The 22,048-nt window shown below is 44.6% G+C and overlaps 1 protein-coding gene across 1 annotated transcript in view; it reads left to right on the forward strand.

Moving 5' to 3' along the window:
- Positions 1 to 97: 97 nt before the first annotated feature.
- Positions 98 to 22,048, forward strand: part of grm2b (glutamate receptor, metabotropic 2b) — a 29,849-nt gene continuing 7,898 nt past the window's right edge. The window contains exons 1-2 of the mRNA XM_061833105.1: positions 98 to 610; positions 20,585 to 21,422. Coding sequence (XP_061689089.1) covers positions 98 to 610; positions 20,585 to 21,422 — 1,351 coding nt within the window. The remainder of the gene's footprint in view (positions 611 to 20,584; positions 21,423 to 22,048) is intronic.

Genomic DNA, 22,048 nt, shown 5'->3' on the forward strand with positions numbered 1-22,048 from the left:
CCGGCATGCTGCATCCAGTATCCGGAGACGTGCACTCCCTGTAGATCACCGCCTCCCTCCTGTTCGATACGCTCAGCCCGACATATCTGCTCCGGCCATGCTGCCCGTCACGCGCCGCCTCAGGTCGTCGGCCTTTCCCGCGCCTTCCTCCTGGCCCCTCCACATCCTCATACTGGGGCTGCTGGTACCGGGGACCCTGCCAAGCATGTCCAGACTGGCTCCAGCTGCCAAGCGCGAGATCCTCATAGACGGAGACTTGGTGATCGGCGGCCTCTTCCCGGTGCACCACAAAGGCGAAGGGACGGAGGACTGCGGTAAAATCAACGCGGAGAGAGGGATCCAGAGACTGGAGGCCATGTTGCTGGCGCTCGACGAGATTAACGCCAGCGATCGCATCCTTCCGGGACTCCAGCTAGGGGCGCACATCCTCGACACCTGCTCGAAGGACACCTACGCTCTGGAGCAGTCCCTCGATTTCGTCCGGGCGTCCCTCACCAAGGTGCACGACCCGGGCTTCATCTGCCCGGACGGGTCGCGACCTATCCAGAACGAGGTCCCGCTGGCCATTTCTGGGGTCATCGGCGGATCCTACAGTGACGTTTCCATCCAGGTAAATACGCAAATTGCACCTCTGCAAGATATTTTACATATCTGTGTATTCCAGGACAGTACACCATCGTTTATCATGGGGGACGTTCCGCAAAATGTGAAAATCCATGATATGGACAAACTATATACTGTATAGTTGTTGGGTACCGTCCACACTCTCTAAATGTCCATTCATCCATTTTGTTAGCCGCTTATCCTCACAAGGGTCGCGGGAGTGCTGGAGCTTCTCCCAGATGTCATCGGGCAGGAGGCAGGGTACACCCTGAACTGGTTGCCAGCCAATCGCAGGGCACATGGAGACAGACAGCCACACTCTCAATCACACCTTGGGGCAATTTAGAGTGTCCAATTGAGGTTGCATGTTTTGGGGATGTGGGAGGAAAGCGGAGTGCCCAGAGAAACCCCACGCAGGCACGGGGGAGAACACGCAAACTCCACACAGGAGGGACTGTGATCGAACCCGGGTCCTCAAAAGTGTGAGGCTAACGCTTTACCAGCTGGAGACACCGTGCCGCCCCTCTCTAGATATATTTAGACCAAAAAAAATTGCAAGCATAAGCAAATATAGAAAATGTGTCATAAGTGGCAGTGCCAGGTGGGGGTGGTGCTTGAAACGTGAGCCAGCGTGGGAGTGTCTGGGTGTGAGCTGTGGCCGACAGCAGCACCTCCACTCATTTTCTGTTTTATGGTTTTCCAAGCGTGGACTAAGCAGACACAGTAGCTCTCGTCTACCACACATGAGGGAATTAAGTTAAAACCCGTAAGTAGTTTGGCTCTCCAAACTAGACCATTGTGCGTCCCCCAAACGTGACATAAAATGTTGGGGTTTTTTTTGTCAAGGATATAATTCATTTAGCGGCACGGTGGGTCATCTGGAAAGCATTTGCCTCACAATTCTAAGGTCCCGGGTTCAATCCCGGACCCGCCTGTGTGGAGTTTGCATGTTCTCCCCGTGCCTGGGTGGGTTTTGTCTGGGCACTCCGGTTTCCTAACACACATCCCATAAACATGCGACATTAATTGGACACTCTAAATTGCCCCAAGGTCTGATTGAGAGTGTGGCTGTCTGTCTCCATGTGCCCTGCGATTGGCTGGCAACCAGTTCAGGGTGTTCCCCGCCTCCTGCCCGTTGACAGCTGAGATAGGCTCCAGCACTCCCCGCGGGGGTAAGCTTCAACAAACTCCGCTGAGATAGGCTTCAGCACTCTCGCAACCCTTGTGAGGATAGGCGGCAAAGAAAATGGATTGATGGATATCATTCATCCAAGCATAATTCATGCATTATAATTGCCTTCACATACACAACAATGAGATAATGTCTTAAAAGTGAAAGATACACAGCATAATTAAGACTGATATCAAGGCCTAATTTGATTATTTAATTATTTTTGTATTCATTTGAATTCGTTCTTAAAAAATAATCTCTGCACACAGGCTTTAATTCCCCTCTTTTATTTTGTAAAGAGACCCTAAATACAGTAATGGTGAAAAGGAGTTCATGCTTCAACTATAACATGACAAAAAGGGTCATATTTTGTATTATGTATCGTTATAGTCGACATGTTCTTGTGCGATGTGGTAAACACACAGAGCTCGGCATAGCATTAATAATTGACATAACACCTGAAGTGTTGGTGACTTAGCGAGCTCATGAATATCCAGATGTGTTTATGCATGTTAATAAGTGGATTTGGCGCTGGGTATGTACAGTGTGTGGATTTGCGCACCTCATTGCCATGAATCAACTTCAGACAGATCGTTACGTGTATATTCTTGAATTATGTAACCTACAATGTGTTGGTCATTTGCGCAGAAATGTAGTTGTGTGTACTGGTGTGCCCAGGTTTAATCTATAATTGACATAATAACTTTCATCGGGCTCTTTGATGTGCCCCGAAAGTGTCTGTTGTGTTATGTACGCGTTGCAATGTACATATATGTATTCATGTACCGTAATTTCCGGCCTACAGCGCGCACCTGATTATAAGCCTCACCCAGTACATTTGTAAAGGAAATATCATTTGGCACATACATAAGCCGTACCTGTGTAAAAGCCGAAAGTGCCCACATTGAAATGTGAGATATTTACAAAGACAGTACACAGAAAGACTTTTCAGTTTTAATACCTTAGCTTAGCTTAACATAGAAACAACACGGTAGCACGGTAAAAAAAAAAAAAAAAAAACAGCCGCGGCAGCTACACAGTATTACCACGGTAGCACAACCCCAACAGGCCCGGTTAAATAAAAACATAGCAAAATCACTGAGACGCGGCAGTAACACGGCAGCAACACTCTCGTGCAGCGCTAACGCCAGCGCGGTGCTAACAGGGAACGTTAAAAAAGAAAACATACCGGTAAAAATCATGTAGACACGGCAGTAACACAGCAGCAACACGCTAGCACAGCACTAACAGGGTCGGTTAAAAAAAAAAAAAAACATACCGGTAAAAGTCACTTCCTCTGCACATATATTCCACCGGTTTCACTCTTACCTTTTCCGCTTGAGTGACTCCTTGCGGCCGTTAGAAAAAAACAAAATGTATAAATTAGCCGCATAAGCTGCAGGGTTGAAAGTGTGTGGAAAAAGAAATTACGGTATATAAAGTTTAGAAAGCCTGTAGGGCAAAATGTAAATGGTTTTGCAGACTTGGGTGACTCCATCCAGGAATCCCCACCGAGTTTTTAACATGATCGGAATGATATTACAGTATTAATGATGGCAGATCCATTTTTATATTTGGAGGAAATGCAGGCATGATATTTTTTTCCACAATATGACATCCATGCCACACATGAATTATATATTGTAGGACTGTTTTTTTTTTTATATTTACGCCAACATTCCATTGATTTGAACATTTTTTCAATACCATTGATTTTGCATCACTTAATGGCTGCTTTCGACATCTGCTTGCATTTAAGCTCGTGTTTAAGATCTACTGAGCGGGGTTGCTTTTTAGCACTTTGCATTAGAGAAAAAGGGAGTTGGATGGCTCCTCATAACGAAATCTATTTGTAGTTACTTTGCCTCTCCCTGTGGGAGTATAAAATTTTTTTTTTTATTTTTTTTTTCCCCCTGCACTGTAATTGCCAGCAACTCCACACAGAAAATAATGTCTGGGAGGAGGAAGCGGCGATTCTTTGAATAAGACTGTGACGCCTCTCGAGTGACTTAACACATTCAGTCTTGGATCAGCTCTGGGCACGAGCCCAATGGATGACTGTATTGATGCTGAATGATGAACACATTCATGATGGTGTCGCATAAAGGCCGTTTCAACAACGCGTCCTCCTCGCTGAAAGCCACGGGCGCAAAATCGACCTCCTTTCCTCGCCGCGACGCTGACGCCTCAGACAACGGAACAGCGTGTTTTTGCGCCACTTTTCTCTCCGTGTGTGTGAGAGGCCACCCAGGCACCAAAATGAGGCTCATGCAGCTGTCACTGCTCTTTTGCCACTCATCGTGAATGGGGCTACGAGGGTAGCCAGGGAGCTAACACTTTGCTCACAACAAGCTCAGGAAGGACAACAAAAAATCCACTTTAACTTCATTTCATTTTCTCCAGACTTTTGAATGCACGTGGCCAACTGTTAGAAGTTTCAGGATTTTTTGCTTATCTTGCTGAAAATTCACAACAGGTGTTTGACCCATGAAAACTTCCAAGCACGTGAACTGTCACGCGTGTGACTACTTCACTCTGTCGCAAGCAGCTGATGGCATTCTGCGACGTGCTAAGCTCGGCGGTCACTTCCTCACAACGGCGAGGTGATGTCGAGCGTTCGTTTCACGACGTGCCGTTTGGGTCTTGTGAGGTCGAAATGAGTTTCCTTCGCAGGGTGTCCGGGCTCTCCCTTAGAGATAGGGCGAGAGGCTCGGTCATCCTGGAGGGGCTTAGTGTCGAGACGCTGCTCCTCCGCATTGAGAGGAGCCAGATGAGGTGGCTGGGGCATCTGATTCGGATGCCTCCTGGTCGCCTCCCTGGTGAGGTGTTCCGGGCACGTTCCTCCGGAAAGAGACCCCGAGGATAACCCAGGACAGGCTGGAGAGACTATGTCTCCCGGCTGGCTTGGGAATGCCTCGGGATCCTTCCGGAAGAGCTGGAAGAAGTGGCTGGGGAAAGGGAAGTCTGGGTATCCCTGCTGAAGTTACTTCCCCCACGATCCGACCGGGAAAAGGGGTACATAATGAATGGATGGATGGATGGATGATACAATACGCAGGTGTCAAACTCAAGGCCCGGGGGCCAGATCCGGCCCGCCACATGCTTTTATGTGGCCCGTGAAACCAAATCGACGGTGTCAATTTCCATGATTCTCGTGAAAATCGGGACCAAAATTTTCAAATTGTCGTGTACCTTAAATGGTAAAGTTAAGATATTACAAGCAATTCTATGTCACCAAACATCTTCCTTCTTTTCCTTTCGGCTTGTCCCGTTAGGGGTCGCTACAGGGTGTCATCTTGGTTGAAGACACATTTGTTTGGCACAGTTTTACGCTGGATGCCCTTCCTGATGCAACCCCTCTGCATTTTAGCTGGGGAGAGAAGCTTACAGCACCTAGTATTTCCAAGCAGTCTCCCATCCAAGTACTAACCAGGGGCAAACCAACCCGCTTAGCTTCCGAGATCTGACGAGCTTGGGCGTTCTCAGGGTAGCATGACCGTACGCCTGTGTTCCCAAACATGAATAGTTGAAGAAAAAAAAAAAACACTACCTTTGATTTTTGATTCCAAAACTAGTTCATAAATTGATGATGTAAATATGATGAGACGATTCAATGTTTTTGTTTCGCAGTCGTAATGGCCCTCTGAGGGAAACCAGAACTAAATAAGCTATTGATGATGATTACGCCATTCATTGACCGATTTATCATGCGTTTTCTTCACAGACTCTCCAATGCTTTGATTTTTTTTATTTTCCAGTATGTCATTAGCCTGCGGTCCAAATTTGCAAATGAAGCAATGGTAGGAACACATGAAAAATGGCGGGCGAACCCCGCACACTGCATCACAGTTGAGTCGGTGCAGATGAGTGGCACAGTGTGCGGCGGGCCTCAGAGAACACTAGGTTGTGCAAAAAGTATAAACACTTTGTGTGTATTCCAAAGTTTACGGTTCACACAATCCTTTTAAAGGGGCGACACGGGGGACGAGCGCCAAGAACGATCCTCATAAACTTCGAAGCGACTCTTACCGCCATCTGTGAGGTTTCTCCTTTGGCGAGCAGCAAAGTGTCCACCTGTGTGTGAGATGGAAACGCTAATGGAAGATGAATCAGTCTCTCGTGAGCCTGACAAGGATTCTCTCCTAATCAGACACTTTCATCATCTTTTCTTCTTGTCCTTGTAAGGTCGTAACGTCATACAAAAGAAGTACTCGCAACCATCTGGTGGAGGATGGGATTAGCCTTGAATGCTGGCGAACGTTGACACTACTTAGCGCCCAATTCCAATTTCATGCCAATATCAGATTTAGTAGAAGTTCGACGCCTCCAAGGCAAGAGCATTCATCGCTTGTTTTCCACGTGCCTTCGGGTCATCCTGATCTGACAGGGAAGATCCGAAGCAAAAGACAAAATCCGAAAGCCTCTAACTCTTGTGTATCTTCTATTGTAAGATATCCAGTTGTAAATTTATTCTTTATTCCCACACCTGCATAGTTAAAAGTGTTAGCTGTCACGAACCAACGGTGCACGGGCGGACCCAAATGCAGGACTCCAAGACAAGGACATGATGTTCAGTGGATTTTATTATCAACGGAAGTTGTGCACAACAACGCATTACAAGAAGGCAGGATCCAAAACACGAGAAACAATGTCCGATAACTGTGAGTCAACTAAGGAGCAAAAGCGTGACTGGACTATAATGGCGCAGTGATGGAGTAACCCTACATGCGGGAAAGCATACTCTACAAACTAATCACAGTGGCTCATGGGACACAGCTGTGAGCAGCGGCAGGTGTCAGAGATGAAACCTTTCGGAGCGGGGGCCAGGCCACGCCCCTCTTGGCCGTGGTCCAGCCTTGCTCATGACATTAGCGTTACAGATGTACAAGTGTATAGGTTTCAACAATACCTTTACAGTTTAAAGTGTTTATGATTGCGACAGTTTGACCTCAGAGCAAATTATATCCATGATTTCCGATGGGGAAAAAGTGAGTGTCAATCCGACTAATAGGGAATCTTGGAATGATTGCATTCATCCCTTGGTACTTACAGTGAAGAAAATAAGTATTTGAACACCCTGCTATCTGGCAAGTTCTCCCACTTAGAAATCATGGAGGGGTCTGAAATTTTTCACCGTAGGTGCATGTAATAATTTATTTGTGTGATACAGCTGCATATAAGTATTTCAACACCTGACCGTGGCCATGTATGGTGAGATTTTGGGGAACAACCTCTTTCCCTCAGTCATAGGATTGAAGATAGGTCGTGGCTTGGTCTTTCAACATGACAATGACCCGAAGTACACAGCCAGGAAAACCAAGGAGCGGCTCCGTAAGAAGCACTTCAAGGTTCTGGCGTGGCCTAGCCAGTCTCCAGACCTAAACCCAATAGAAAATCTTTGTGGGGAGCTGAAACTCCGTGTTTCTCAGCGACGGCCCAGAAACCTGCCTGATCTAGAGAAGATCTGTGTGGAGGAGCGGGCCAAAATCCCAAATCTGGTGAATAACGACAGGAAACATTTGACCTCTGTAATTGTAAACAACTGCTACTGTATCAAATATTAACATTGGTTTTGTCAGATGTTCAAATACGTATTTGCAGCTGTATCACACAAATAAATCATTAAAAAAAAATCATACATTGTGATTTCTGGATTTTTCTTTTAAGATTATCTCTCACATAGTGGACATGCACCTACGATGAAAATTTCAGACTTCCCCATGATTTTTAAGTGGGAGAACTTGCAATATAGCAGGGTGTTCAAATACTTATTTTCTTGACTGTACTGTACTTTGCTTGCATTCACTTAACGCCACATATCGCATGCAGGTTGCGCCTACAATATCATTATGCTAACTGTCGAGCCATCCATTTTCTTTTTACGCTAATCCTGGTCATCTGGAGTCTAAACCGGTTGATTTTGGGCAAAAGGCAGGCGATACCCTGGACCCCTGGCACGTACAATACGGAGACCACTCAAACTCTTGTTCACACCACTGCACGTGACTCACTGTGCTTAAAAAGTTACAACCATCATAAAGTGTCACGTCCCATTGGTGCGGGGGAGGACCCAAAACGCAGGACTCCGAGACGACGGCATAATCTCCAGTGGGTTTTATTGCAGAGTTAGTGTCCGCACACGGTAACACAGTGCAAACTCAATGAACTGGCAAATGCCTGTGACGTAAACTCCATACATAGATACAATTAAGTACATGCCGAATACGCAACAACTGTGACGAGTGCCAGAGGTGGCACCGCCCAGACCAAAAGTGGTCTTACAACCAGTTTTATTACTGCTGTCGTCACAACCACGTGTGAAGGACTCTCAAAGGTCACTGCAAACGCATCACAGAGAACGCATATAACTACGACAAAATAGCAGCCCTAGCAAAACTATGTTAGCTTTAGCACTGTAGCCTTGGTTGTGATAGCTTTTGCATGACTCATTTGTGATGTATAAGTTTTAAGTTTGATTTTTTTTAACTGTACAATCAATTCAAAATCAAAAAGAGGTGATGAACTCACCTGCCAAGCAGAAATCACTTCTTGAGTCCTTTCCGCTATCTGAGGTCCTTCACTCTTCTTTTCTTTGCTAGTCTTACGCCCAGTTGTTGGCAGACCAGGGGTGGGCACTTTTTAAAACTGATTTCTATTTGTAGGTATTACAACTTAGTTACGGTAAAGATCCCGAAGCCCGAGTTAACAGGTCAAAGTGGAAGTCCGCCGCATTGATCCCTCATCAGTCACGCCTCCTGTCTCTCATTGGTTGTTTTTCTTCTGGCGGGTTCCTAAAACTCTAATTCGTCGGGCGAGATAAGACCAGAGAGTGCTGATTTTTTTCACTGATCATTTCACTCATGTACTAGTAACAGTGTCAGTATAACTCGAGTTTTAAGAAACATAACAAAAAGTTACATTGCCAACCCCCCTTTTTATCATCAGGATTAATAATACCGGTAATAACTATAAACAGGTCAAAGCTATGACGCTTTCACAAAGAAGACTTTGAAGCTGCCGCGTGTACTTGAATAATGAAAGCACAAAGCAAACGGGGAAGCTTGTCATATTGTGGCATTGATCAGGATTATGAAGCATGAAATGCACTATATCGCGGCAATATTAAAAATGCAGTAGTAACAATATGAGCCCCTTATGTAAGTTATCACACTCACACACAAATATTCTCAGAAGTATAAACCCCACTGTGCAATTTCGCATCGCTAAACTCCTTTTTGGACACACACTCTAAACTGAAGCTTTCTTCGCCGAATGCACAGTGTGAAAACAAGAATTGTTTTGACAAGGGTGGTTTTTTTTGTTTTGTTTTTTTTTTGTCATATAACAGGCTTGTTAAATATATCAGCTTCCACAATCTCGTCCTCTCACTTGCCTCAACGTGTTGTGTTTGTGCCTGAACATCTACCGCAGTGTACGCAGCTGACAGCGCGGTAGCTCCGCTCCCCAATTAACACATCATAGCGATGCTCACAAGTGAAGCGAGGCCTCATGATTGCGGGACGGGACCAATACGGTCAATTATTGCAAAATTGCTGGTGACTGGAAGCTGCATCGCTTCATTGTTTGCGGCATGTTTTTCTTGTTGGTTTTCTCATTGATCACCTAATAGAACTTATTTGTTTGTGTAGTTCGCCACAATCAAAGTGCAGGACGTGTCCCGTTCAAGACTTTATGTGGAGTCATTGATCAGAGAGGGGAGTTTGAGCAAATGAACTGAGTTTGGTTCTTGTGTCAATTGGACTTCTTCACACGGAGACGTGAATCTATTTTTGTGCTCTGTGCAGCTGCATTGGAACGTGAAAATTGGCATTATCTCAATTTTGGGCAAGTGCAAGACTTGCTGCGCGTGTTTGCTAGTCTAAGTCTAAATCAGTCTAAACTTACTTGTCTTTAGATTACGTGTAACTTCTGTTGCAAGTGGTTTAGTGTTTCTTTTATTCAGACATTTCTTTTCCTGGTTATGATTTGTCTGGGAACAGCTGGCAGGAAGATTCTTTCTAGCCTGCTAGCTAGCTGGCTAGCTAGCTTGTTCATGCCATCTGCCCCCCTCTCCGTTGATAGCTCCATCCCAGTTCCGGTGGTGGGGCTACCATGCAGCTCCTTGGGCCCTCACTAACTAGGAAATCATTGTCTTGCTGTTTTCATTTTTGATCTATGATCACGTCCAAGAACAGGGCGGTGCTACCCTGAAAACGTTCGATCTCGTCAGATCGTGGAAGCTAAGCGGGTTTGGCCCTGGTTAGTACTTGGACTGGAGACCGCCTGGGAATACCAGGTGCTGTAAGCTTCTCTCCCTGTCTAAAGGCAGAGGGGTTGCGTCAGGAAGGGCATCCGGCGTAAAACTGTGCCAAATAAATATGCGTTCATCTGAGATGACACACTGTGGCGGCCCCTAACGGGACAAGCCGAAAGGAAAAGTAGAAGATCAGGTCCAAGAACAACCTACAACTCTGCACATACGCAGAAACGATGTACATTAAAGTAAAAATGGCATAAACATAAAAAACATGAAGTCTTTTCTTTTTTTTAAAGGAAATGCCATGTGGTAGCAGTTCCAGTTCTTGTCGTAATAAAGTAACTATTTCTTATTGAAGATTTGATCTCATTCGTATTCCATCACATTCATTCGAATCACCACCGATTCACGCACACAAATGTTGTAGTACACTATACACACCTCCTGTTTGGTGTACGTATCATATATATTATACAACGCATGAGCAGGTTTTCATGGCCGTTCAGCGAGGAGAAGGCTGCAGGTCTTCATGTGTCTGCCTGAATGTCGTCTGCTGGTGTTTCCCGTTTGACACACACCTCTGGAACATGCAGATGGACTTTCCATGTTGGGATGAAAAAAAAAAAAATACAGTACACTGAAATCATAACCGTGACATGAATTGAAAAGCAGTGTATATTCCAACCTTTAGAGAACTCGGTGATATTGCCACACTTGCAGTACATTACTTACTGTACACAAATCAAAATCAGCTCTTGCATTTTGGAATGTACCGTATTTTCCGCACTATAAGGCGCACCTAATTTTCTCAAAAGCTGACAGTGCACCTTATAATCAGGTGCGCCTTATATATGGATCAATATTGAACGCAGCCCATCTAATGGATGCATAACGTAACCCCAGCCTCTACTGTAGCGTCGATTCTATGCGCCTTATAATGCGGTGCGTGTTTTGTTTCTAAATACTGTAGTATCTAACTATCCTTCCTATTGATATGCAGTAGTTTCATTTGATTTCAACCAACTACTGCATGAAGGCACAACTCTCCATTTTAATGAGATCAAATTCAAGGTTTCTCGAGGTAATAATTGAGGAAGGCTGGACGGTAACTAAATTGACTTTAAATTCACAATATTCATCCATCCATCAATTTTCTTTGCTGCTTATCCTCACGAACGTTCTGGGGAATGTTGGAGCCTAACCCAGCTGTCAACGGGGAGGAGGCGGGGTACACTCTTAACTGGTTGCCAGCCAATCGCAGGGCATATCGAGACAAACACCCGCACTCACAATCACACCTAGGAGCAATCTAGAGTGTCCAATTAAGGTTGCATGTTTTTCGGGATGTGGGCGGAAACCAGAGTGCCCGGAGAAAACCCACGCAGGCACGGGGAGAACATGCAAATTCCAGACAGGCAGAGCCGGGATCAAACCCGGGTCCTCAGAACTGTGAGGCCAACGCTTTACCAGTTAACCCACCGTGCGGCCGACAATTATTCAATAGGTTGTTATTTTGAAAAAACTGTTTTTGCACAAATTGGAGCGCATGGACCACACAAAGATGCCCCTATTTCAGTAGACTATGTATATGAAATTTCAATTATACTGTTTGTATATATACGTATATAATATAGATATACAGTCATTTCTCGAAGACAAAGAAGAGGAGGAAACCGGATCCAGCGTCAGAAGAAAAAGAGGAATGCACAGAGCCTACAACTGAGTGTAGGGACTTTGAATGTTGAAGTTCGGGAGCAGGGTTTAAATTATTCTACCACGGAGTAGATGGAAAGAGAAATGGAGTAGGGGTTATTTTAAAGGAAGAGCTGGCTAAGAATGTGTTGGAGGTGAAAAGAGTATCAGATCGAGTTTTGAGACTAAAATTTGAAATTGAGGGTGTTATGTATAATGTGGTTAGCGGCTATGTGCCACAGGTAGGATGTGACCTCGAGGTGAAAGAGAAATTCTGGAAGGAACTAGATGAAGTAGTTCTGAGCATCCCAGACAGCGAGAGAGTTGTGATTGGTGCAGATTGTAATGGACATGTTGGTGAAGGAAACGGGGGCGACGAAGAAGTGATGGGTAAGTACGGCATCCAGGAAAGGAACTTTGAGGGACAGATGGTGGTGGACTTTGCAAAAAGGATGGAGATGGCTGTAGTAAACACTTATTTCCAGAAGAGGGAGGAACATATAGTGACCTACAAGAGCGGAGGTAGAACCACGCAGGTAGATTATATTTTGTGCAGATGATGTAATCTGAAGGAGGTTACTGACTGTAAAGTTGTGGTAGGGGAGAGTGTAGCTCGACAGCATAGGATGGTAGTATGTAGGATGATTCTGGTGGTGGGTAGGAAGATTAAGAAGACAAAGGTAGAGCAGAGAACCATTTGGTGGAAGCTGAGAAAGGAAGAATGTTGTGCGGCCTTCCGGAAAGAGGTGAGACAGGCTCTCGATGGACAACCGAAGCTCCCGGAAGACTGGATGACGACAGCCAAGGTGATCAGAGAGACAGGCAGGAGAGTACTTGGTGTGTCGTCTGGTAGGAAAGGGGAGAAGGAGACCTGGTGGTGGAACCCCAAAATACAGGGAGTCATACAAGGAAAGAGATTAGCAAAGAAGAAGTGGGATACTGAGAGGACTGAGGAGAGGCGAAAGGAGTACATCGAGATGCGACGTAGGGCAAAGGGAGAGGTGGCAAAGGCTAAACAAGAGGCATATGAAGACATGTACACCAGGTTGGACACGAAAGAAGGGAGAAAGGATCTCTACAGGTTGGCCAGACAGGGGATAGAGATGGGAAGGATGTGCAGAAGGTTAGGGTGATTAAGGATAGAGACGGAAATGTGTTGACTGGTGCCGGTAGTGTGCTAAATAGATGGAAAGAATACTTTGAGAAGTTGATAAATGAAGAAAACGAGAGCGAAGGAAGAGTTGAAGAGGCAAGAGTGAAGGACCAGGAAGTGGAAATGATTACTAAGGGGGAAGTCAGAAAGGCACTACAAAGGATGAAAAATGGAAAGGCAGTTGGTCCTGATGACATACCGGTAGAGGTATGGAAGCAATTTGGAGAGATGGCTGTGGAGTTTTTGACCAACTTATTCAACAAAATACTAGCGGGCGAAAAGATGCCTGAAGAATGGAGGAAAAGTGTTCTAGTTCCCATTTTTAAGAACAAAGGGGATGTTCAGAGCTGTGGGAACTATAGGGAATAAAGTTGATGAGCCACACAATGAAGTTATGGGAAAGAGTAGTGGAGGCTAGACTCAGGACAGAAGTAAGTATCTGCGAGCAACAGTATGGTTTCATGCCTAGAAAGAGTACCACAGATGCATTATTTGCCTTGAGGATGCTCGTGGAAAAGTAGAGAGAAGGTCAGAAGGAGCTACATTGTGTCTTTGTGGATCTAGAGAAAGCCTATGACAGAGTACCAAGAGAGGAACTGTGGTACTGCATGCGGAAGTCTGGTGTGGCAGAGAAGTATTTAAAATAGTACAGGACATGTATGATGGCAGCAGATCAATGGTGAGGTGTGCCTTAGGTGTGACAGAGGAATTTAAGTGGAGGTGGACTGCATCAGGGATCAGCTCTGAGCCCCTTCCTGTTTGCAGTGGTAATGGATAGGCTGACAGATGAGGTTAGACTGGAATCCCCTTGGACCATGATGTTCGCAGATGATATTGTGATATGCAGTGAAAGCACGGAGCATGCAGAGGAACAATTGGAAAGATGGAGACATGCACTGGAAAGGAGAGGAATGAAGATTAGCCGAAGTAAAACAGAATATATGTGCGTGAATGAGAAAAGTGGAGGAGGAAGAGTGAGGCTACAGGGAGAAGAGATAGCGAGGGTGGATGACTTCAAATACTTGGGGTCAACAATACAGAGCAATGGAGAGTGTGGTCAGGAAGTGAAGAAACGGGTCCAAGCAGGTTGGAACAGCTGGCGAAAGGTGTCTGGTGTGTTATGTGACAGAAGAGTGTCTGCTAGGATGAAGGGCAAAGTTTACAAAACAGTGGTGAGGCCGGCCATGATGTACGGATTAGAGACGGTGGCACTGAAGAAACAACAGGAAGCAGAACTGGAGGTGGCAGAATGAAGATGTTGAGGTTCTCGCTCGGAGTGACCAGGTTGGATAGGATTAGAAATGAGCTCATTAGAGGGACAGCCAAAGCTGGATGTTTTGGAGACAAGATTCGAGAGAGCAGACTTCGATGGTTTGGACATGTTCAGAGGCGAGAGAGTGAGTATATTGGTAGAAGGATGCTGAGGATGGAGCTGCCAGGCAAAAGAGCGAGAGGAAGACCAAAGAGAAAGTTTATGGATGTGGTGAGGGAAGACATGAGGGCAGTTGGGGTTAGAGAGGAAGATGCAGGAGATAGGCTAAGATGGCAAAAGATGACACGCTGTGGCGACCCCTAACGGGACAAGCCGAAAGGAAAAGAAGAAGAAGAAGTCATTTCTTTTTTAATGTTTTTTTTTTTTTCAGCTAACCAACAGCGTAACTGCGGTCAATCAGACAATCGACTCATTTTGTTCATCCCTAATATATTTGTTATTGAGTTGTAGTCGAACTGCACTGAACCATACTCTGAACTGTTTTTCTAATATTGTGTTGTAGTTAAATGAAAAAGACAAACTACTTTATGTACTTTTTACTACAGTTGAACAAACTAGTGGATGCTAGTTTATATTAAAACTTTTGCAAATAATTCCATGAGCGTTCCAAGTCACCAAATAGTAATTTGGCATCATTGCTGAGGCTTATTTAGTTATTTATTAAGTGTTTTGGGAAAAAAAAAATAATGGAAAAAAAAACCCACAGCAAAGGAACTGCTTAAAAAAACAAACAAACATTCAGTAGTATAGCTGCCATGTTTCCGGAATGCATTTTGGTCATCTTATTGCTGATGAGAAAGTCGCATCCATACGTCATCGAGTCAGAGCATCGCGACCAAAACTGATAATCTAATTAGCTCATAATATTCATGGCTGTGGAAATGTAATCCTTCATAACGCATCTCTTACCGGGCTCACTGAGGTGAAAGTTATGACACGGAGCAGGCGGAGCAATTTTTCGGGGATGAAAGCACTGAAGTGTAAAGAGCAATCTAATTGGTGACTTTCTGGTTGGAGTGCCAAAATGAAAGTGTGAGACTTTTAAATAAAATTATTCACGTCAACTGCATACATCTATGTAGAGAGCATAAACCCACCTACCTACATAGTGTAGCGAGCATACATACCTACTTCCCATTATGGCATAATATGCTGTACATATATGCTGTATATGATATTTTACTTTAACGTCAAGGCAATGCTAACTACAGTATCTATTAAACAATATCCGACTTGTAAATTCTTCTCAGTAAGAGCACTTTGTAAGTTAATAAAAAAGAGGAACTAATCAAAATGAGGTAGTGTTGTATATAAGTGACAGTAAAAAAAAAAAAAAAAAAACAGTTTTACCTTTTACTTGTGTATATTTTCCAATGGCGGCAGAGTGTATCAGCTTGAAAGGGTTCGCCTCACAGTTCTGAGGTCCCGGGTTCAAATCCCAGCCCGCCTGTGTGGAGTTTGCATGTTCTCTCCGTGCCTGCATGGGTTTTCTACCTCCCACATCCCAAAAACATGCAAGATTAATTGGACACTCTAAATTGCCCCTAGGTGTGATTGTCAGTGTGGCTGTGACTCTATCTGCCCTGCGATTGGCTGGAAACCAGTTCAGGGTCTACCCCGCCTCCTGCCCGTTGACGGCTATGATAGGCTCCAGCACTCCCTGCAACCCTTGTGAGGCTAGGCGGCTAAGAAGATGGATGGATGTTTCCCAATTTTTACTCACTGTAAGTAGAGCGTGTCAATACTTTTGTCACCTTCTCTGTTGGCAAGACCATTTGTCAGCTAGCTTTACGGAAAAGACCGTCCGGTTACATACCAATGCAGCATGAACGTGTAGACGTCATTTCATAGAAATTCACAAGCCCACCGCACACACAGAGGAAGCTCTGCCGGGTGCGTGGTGCGGTTTTTGGTGTGGTGTGCCCGTCTGAATCCATCACGCTGACTCACTTCTGGCCCTCGAGAGGCGGTAGGGAGCCGCGTGTGCCGTCTTCTCGTCTTTGGGCCGCTGCGGCAGAACGAGGTCGAATGCGGGGGTTTGTGCTGATTAGGGCGAACATCTTTTATTTCTCAGGCGAAAAGTGTTCCCCTGCGTTACTGGTGTCTCAGCTCGCTCAGTATATTCTGTGCCTTTTGTGAAAGTATTGGGCCCACTTCAACTTTTCAACCTTTCGCCGCATTTCAGGCTTCAAAATATATATATAAAATTACTTTTTTTTTTTTTCAAGAATCAAGTGCGACACAATCGTGAAGTGGAACGGAATTTATTGGATATTTAAAACTTTTTTTTAACAAATAAAAAACTGAAAAGTGGGGCGTGTGCAATATTATTCGGCCCCTTTACTTTCATTGCAGCAAACTCACTCCAGACGTTCAGTGAGGATCGCTGAATGATCCGATGTTGACTGATGATGATAAATAGAAACCACCTCTGTGTAATCAAGTCTCCGTATGAATGCACCTGCTCTGTGATAGTCTCAGGGTTCTGTTTGAAGAGATCTACAACTGTGATGGGAGAGTCTGTCCATAGGACAACAATCAGTCGTACGCTGCACAAATCTGGCCTATTTGGAAGAGTGGCAAGAAGAAAGCCATTTCTCAAAGATATCCATAAAAAGTCTCGTTTAAAGTTTGCCACAAACCACCTGGGAGATACTCCAAACATGTGGAAGAAGGTGCTCTGATCAGATGAAACCAAAATTGAACTTTTTGGCCACAATGCAAAACGATATGTTTGGCGTAAAAGCAACACAGCTCATCACCCTGAATACACCATCCCCACGGTCAAAATGTGGTGGTGACAGGAAGCCTCATGGTTTGGGCCTGCTTTTCTTCAGCAGGGACAGGGAAGATGGTTCAAATTGATGGGAAGACGAATGGAGCCAAATACAGGAGCATTCTGGAAGAAAACCTGCTGCAGTCTGCAAAAGACTGGGACAGAGATTTTACCTTCCAACAGGACAATGATCCAAACATAAAGACAAATCTACAGTGGAATGGGTCACAAATAAACATATCCAAGTGTTAGAAAGGCCAAATCAAAGTCCAGACCCGAATCCAATCGAGAATCTGTGGGCAGAGCCGAAGACTGGTAAATTTCTTTCAGCTTGTCTCTTTAGGGGTCGCCACAGCGTGTCATCTCAGTCGAACGCTCATATTTCTTTGGCACAGTTTTTACGCCGGATGCCCTTCCTGACGCAACCCCTCTTGGGGAATAGAGGCCCCAGTGAGATACGAATTCACGACCCCTGGTTTACCAAACCACGACTCGAACCACTGAACTATATACAAAGTTTATTGAACTCAAGACTGCTGTTCACAAACGCTCTCCATCCAACCTCACTGAGCTCAATCTGTTTTGCAAGGAAGAATGGGCAAAAATTTCAGTCTCTCCATGTGCAAAACTGATAAGAGACTTGCAGCTGTAATTGCAGCAAAGACCTAGTAGTCAAGCCAAACGGCAAATAGTCACCAACATTGAACGAATATTCACAAACAGGCCAATGTTCTTTCCAGCGAATATTCCAAGTAAACGAATGTTCCAGAAATGTCCAAAGACGAAAGGCAGAAGGCATCTGTGTACTTGTCCCTACAAATACTTGATGGTCTTTCTCGTCCTTATATAGGCACTCCTTGAAACGTTTCAGAATTCCCCATCACAAGAGATCTGCATCATAATAACTTAAAAGTATGGAAGGAAAATAAAAAGAATAAAGAATAAAAATACACACATAATATTTTTACAATAGTCGAAAACTCGGAATCTAACTAAAGCTGCTCATGGAATTGAAAATTACATAGCTTCCTACCCTACACATCAAGTGTACCTGACTACCTTAAGCCTACCCCATTTTTTTTTTTAATCTACCTTCTACCGTTGCAGATTGTGCTGATGATGTTGTGGCACGAATGAATTATCTTGAATAAAAACATTCTAATGGGGCTCAATGATCAGAGGGGACTTTTTTTTTTCCTTTTTTTATTAGACTCATGAGGACGTCATTGTTTTGAAAGCATCCAGGCTTACAATGATGCTAGAGGGATGCATAATAAGCTTGTGTGTGCTCAATAATCACCATGACGTCTCGTGAGGCTCCACAGAAAAATACTTTTTTTTTTTTTTTTTTTTGGCACTTCCCTGCCTGGATTGTAATCTGTGCTTTGTCACCACGATAATGACCTGACTCTATTGTAAAAACCCTGTCAGGAGGGATGTCTAATTTTGTCTTTAATGAAAAATTATCATACGTTGCCTTCAGCAGCACACAAATACCAGCTCAAGTAAACAACTTGTGTGAAAAGACCAGTATTACTACCACCAGTATTACTACTACCACCACCACTACTACTATAAGACGTAAAAATAGATCAAACATGAGCCTACACAAACTAAAAGACAAACACGTTCATTCATTTGGAAGGAGTCTTATGAATATGTATCAAGTGCAAATGAAGCTTTCTGTCTTTGAGATTTGTTTTCAGGGCGTAACGAGTTTTGCTCAAGCCAACCAATCAGAGAACGGAATAAGGCTGACTTTATTGTGCGCCGTCTCTGGGGAAAGTTTGAAAGAACTGAGATGGCAGTACATAGAGTCTGAAATCTGATTTTAGATCTTTACATATGTTTTCACCACTTATCTTCACATGTATTTTAATGTACATTACTTAAAAACAAAACTACAAGTTTTCAGCAGTTTAAAGGAGTTAGCATTATTTCAGTTTTAATCCAAAAGTATACATCACAATGTTTCATTTATTGTTGTCTTTTTGAACGCTCTCTCTTCATTCTCGTGCAACGCACAATTCCACCTTACTGTCAATACACAGACTTGACTTTTATTCTTGAAGAGTTCAAAAGAGAAGACGAGAGGAAAACAACCTTTTTATGTCATTAAAACTACCAAAGTCTTCAACCGTTGTCACGGTGACACTGAATTTGTGTAACCAATTACTGGATACAAGGAGCACTAGTGGCTCATTTGAGAACAATGCGTGTTAAAAGTGGCAGAGGTTTACGGCGGTTAAGTGTGGCCGCAATCGCTTCCGTGTACGTTCCGTGGAGATGACTCCGTCCTAATTTTTTTTTCAATGATAGTTAATGAATGTTACTTTGTGTAACACAAGGGATCGTTTATTTAAATATTGGTATTTGTATTGAATACTAGCTGAAAAACTCGATGGATTCCGGCAAAGGTTAACGTGTGGCCGAACACGCTTCCGCGTTCACGAGCCGTCATAATGTCACGTCACTATGTGGGATTTATTCCTGATGAGAACAGATCCAGTAACAAAGTATTTGTTTCCGTGTAAATATCAACGACTTACTCACCAGATCCATGTGTATATCCAGTTGTCCAAAACAAGCGGAAGTGAATTAACAGTCCAATTTCTTTTCAGCAAAAACATCGACTTTGGCATTAAATACAGGTCCTCTATGCCGAGTTTATCTAATTTTTCCACGTACCTTCATTTATTTTCACCTTCTAAATGTCTAACGGTGTCGGTCAAGACTCTGGCCGTCATGCTATAAGACATATTTTTGTGTCGTCTCCAACTGACTTAAGCATAGAAGAATGGTTTGTTCGACCGGCAATATGGTGAGGTAAACAAAAGTCACGTGATTTTATGACGTAGGTTCACAAGCTCTATTAAGGTGGTGGAAAAAAGGGAAATGTATTTCATGGCAATTTAATTTAATTGTCAATTACAGGAATCGTGTTGAGATAATTCTAATTATCAAGAAGGATTACAACAACTTGATCCAGCTCAGAATAAAAGAGAATTTTCTCAAGTACACACTTTTAAGTTGATGAAAGACATTAATATTCAAATTCTTTGTCGTACACGTCTGTGAAGGGCGCCATTACTGGGTTTGCCTTGGGGCCCCAAATGACTAAATAGCCCCCATAATGCAATCGTTGATTGTGTGCATATAATGGTGGTAGAAGACCAATAAATGAATGTGCAGTTTCTTTATTTTCCACACTTTGTTTTTGCATCTTACAACTTGGCAGTTTTGCCTCACGTGATGTGTTAAGAAGGTGTTATCTGTAAAATGAACAAAAAAAAAAACCAACAAGTATCAACTCCCCACTGTGTAGGAGGCATGTGCATAGATAAATGTTATTCAATTCCAGAAAATTCCTGTGCCTCTCACGTGAAACGAATGTGCGAGCGGAGACTGAAACAGTTACCGCAGGGGCCAAAATCCAAATGAACAAATGCTAACGTCTCACTTTTGCACATATAGGCAAGTCCTTCTAAATGAAACTCCCCAAGTGGACAATTCCCACAAGCATTCTGCAACATAACTAAAGATAAATGTTTAATACGCGTGAGAGAAGCCACAGACAGGTCATAAAAAGCTTACGCGTTTTACAAATTTTTTAGTGAACAAGATCCATACAGTAACCCCCCTTTGGTCTCTCTGTCAAGGTGGCCAACCTCCTGCGACTGTTCCAGATCCCTCAGATCAGCTACGCCTCCACCAGCGCCAAGCTGAGTGACAAATCCCGCTACGACTACTTTGCCCGCACCGTCCCTGCGGACTTCTACCAGGCCAAAGCCATGGCCGAGATCCTGCGCTATTTCAACTGGACGTACGTGTCCACCGTCGCCTCGGAGGGGGACTACGGCGAGACGGGCATCGACGCCTTCCAGGAGGAGGCCCGCTCTCACCAAATCTGCATCGCCACCTCGGCCAAGGTGAGCCGCTCCATGAACCGCCAGGGCTTCGAGAACGTGATCCGATCCCTGCAGCAGAAGTCCAACGCCAAGGTGGTCATCATGTTCACCCGCAGCGAGGATGCCCGGGAGTTGCTGGTGGCGGCCGCCCGCATGAAAGTCACCTTCATTTGGGTGGCCAGTGACGGCTGGGGGGCGCAGGAGAGCGTGGTGAGGGGCAGCGAGACGGCAGCCGACGGCGCTTTCACCATCGAGCTGGCTTCGTATCCCATCAGAGAGTTTGAAGATTATTTCACCAAACTGAACCCGTACACCAACACCAGGAACCCGTGGTTCAAAGAGTTCTGGGAACACCGCTTCGGCTGCAGCCTCCAGGAACACGGATGCAGCGACCGCAGCCTCAGAGACGGCACTTTTGAGCAGGAGTCCAAGATCATGTTCGTGGTCAACGCGGTCTACGCCATGGCCTACGCGCTCCACAACATGAGGCAAGCCGTGTGCTCCAACGCGTCCAAGGTCTGCGAAGCGATGAAACCAGGCAACGGCAAAAGGTTCTACAAGGAGTTCATCCTGAAGACCAAGTTTGAAGGTGAGCAAAGGAAAACACACTGATTTAATAACGTGCCGGGCACTTTTCATCCAAGGCATTTGTGTTTCCAATTCATGAACATTTTTCGGAAGTTGTCTTGCCTCACCTGTACACCTCTACAAGAGAAAAAGTGAAATATGTAGAGATGTTGCATGCGTGCAAGGATATCGGATTTATGTGATGCTAACATCACAAATGAGTTTCCAATTAATCTTGCACGTTTTTGGGATGCGGGAGGAAACCGGAGTGGCCGGTGAAAACCCACGCAGGCACGGGGACAACATGCAAACTCCACACACGCAGGTTTGGATTGAACCCGGGACCTCAGAACTGTGAGGCCAACGCTTTCCGGGTTCTCCACCGTGCCACACACAACATAGTCATTTAATGCAATATTATGTTGAGTTATGGTTAATAAATTGTACCATAGTGTGAGAACCACAGGTCTGACAAGGTTTATATGTGAATATGTGAACTAACACATCCCAAAAACATTCATTGATTGGACACTCTAAATTGCCCCGAGGTGGGATTGTGAGTGCGACTGTTGTCTGTCTCTGTATGCCCTGCGATTGGCTGGCTCCCTTCTGTCCAAAGACAAATGGGATAGGCTCCCTTGTGGGGAT

This window comes from Syngnathoides biaculeatus, chromosome 10 (assembly GCF_019802595.1).
Source record: "Syngnathoides biaculeatus isolate LvHL_M chromosome 10, ASM1980259v1, whole genome shotgun sequence".
NCBI classification, from domain to species: Eukaryota; Metazoa; Chordata; class Actinopteri; order Syngnathiformes; family Syngnathidae; genus Syngnathoides; species Syngnathoides biaculeatus.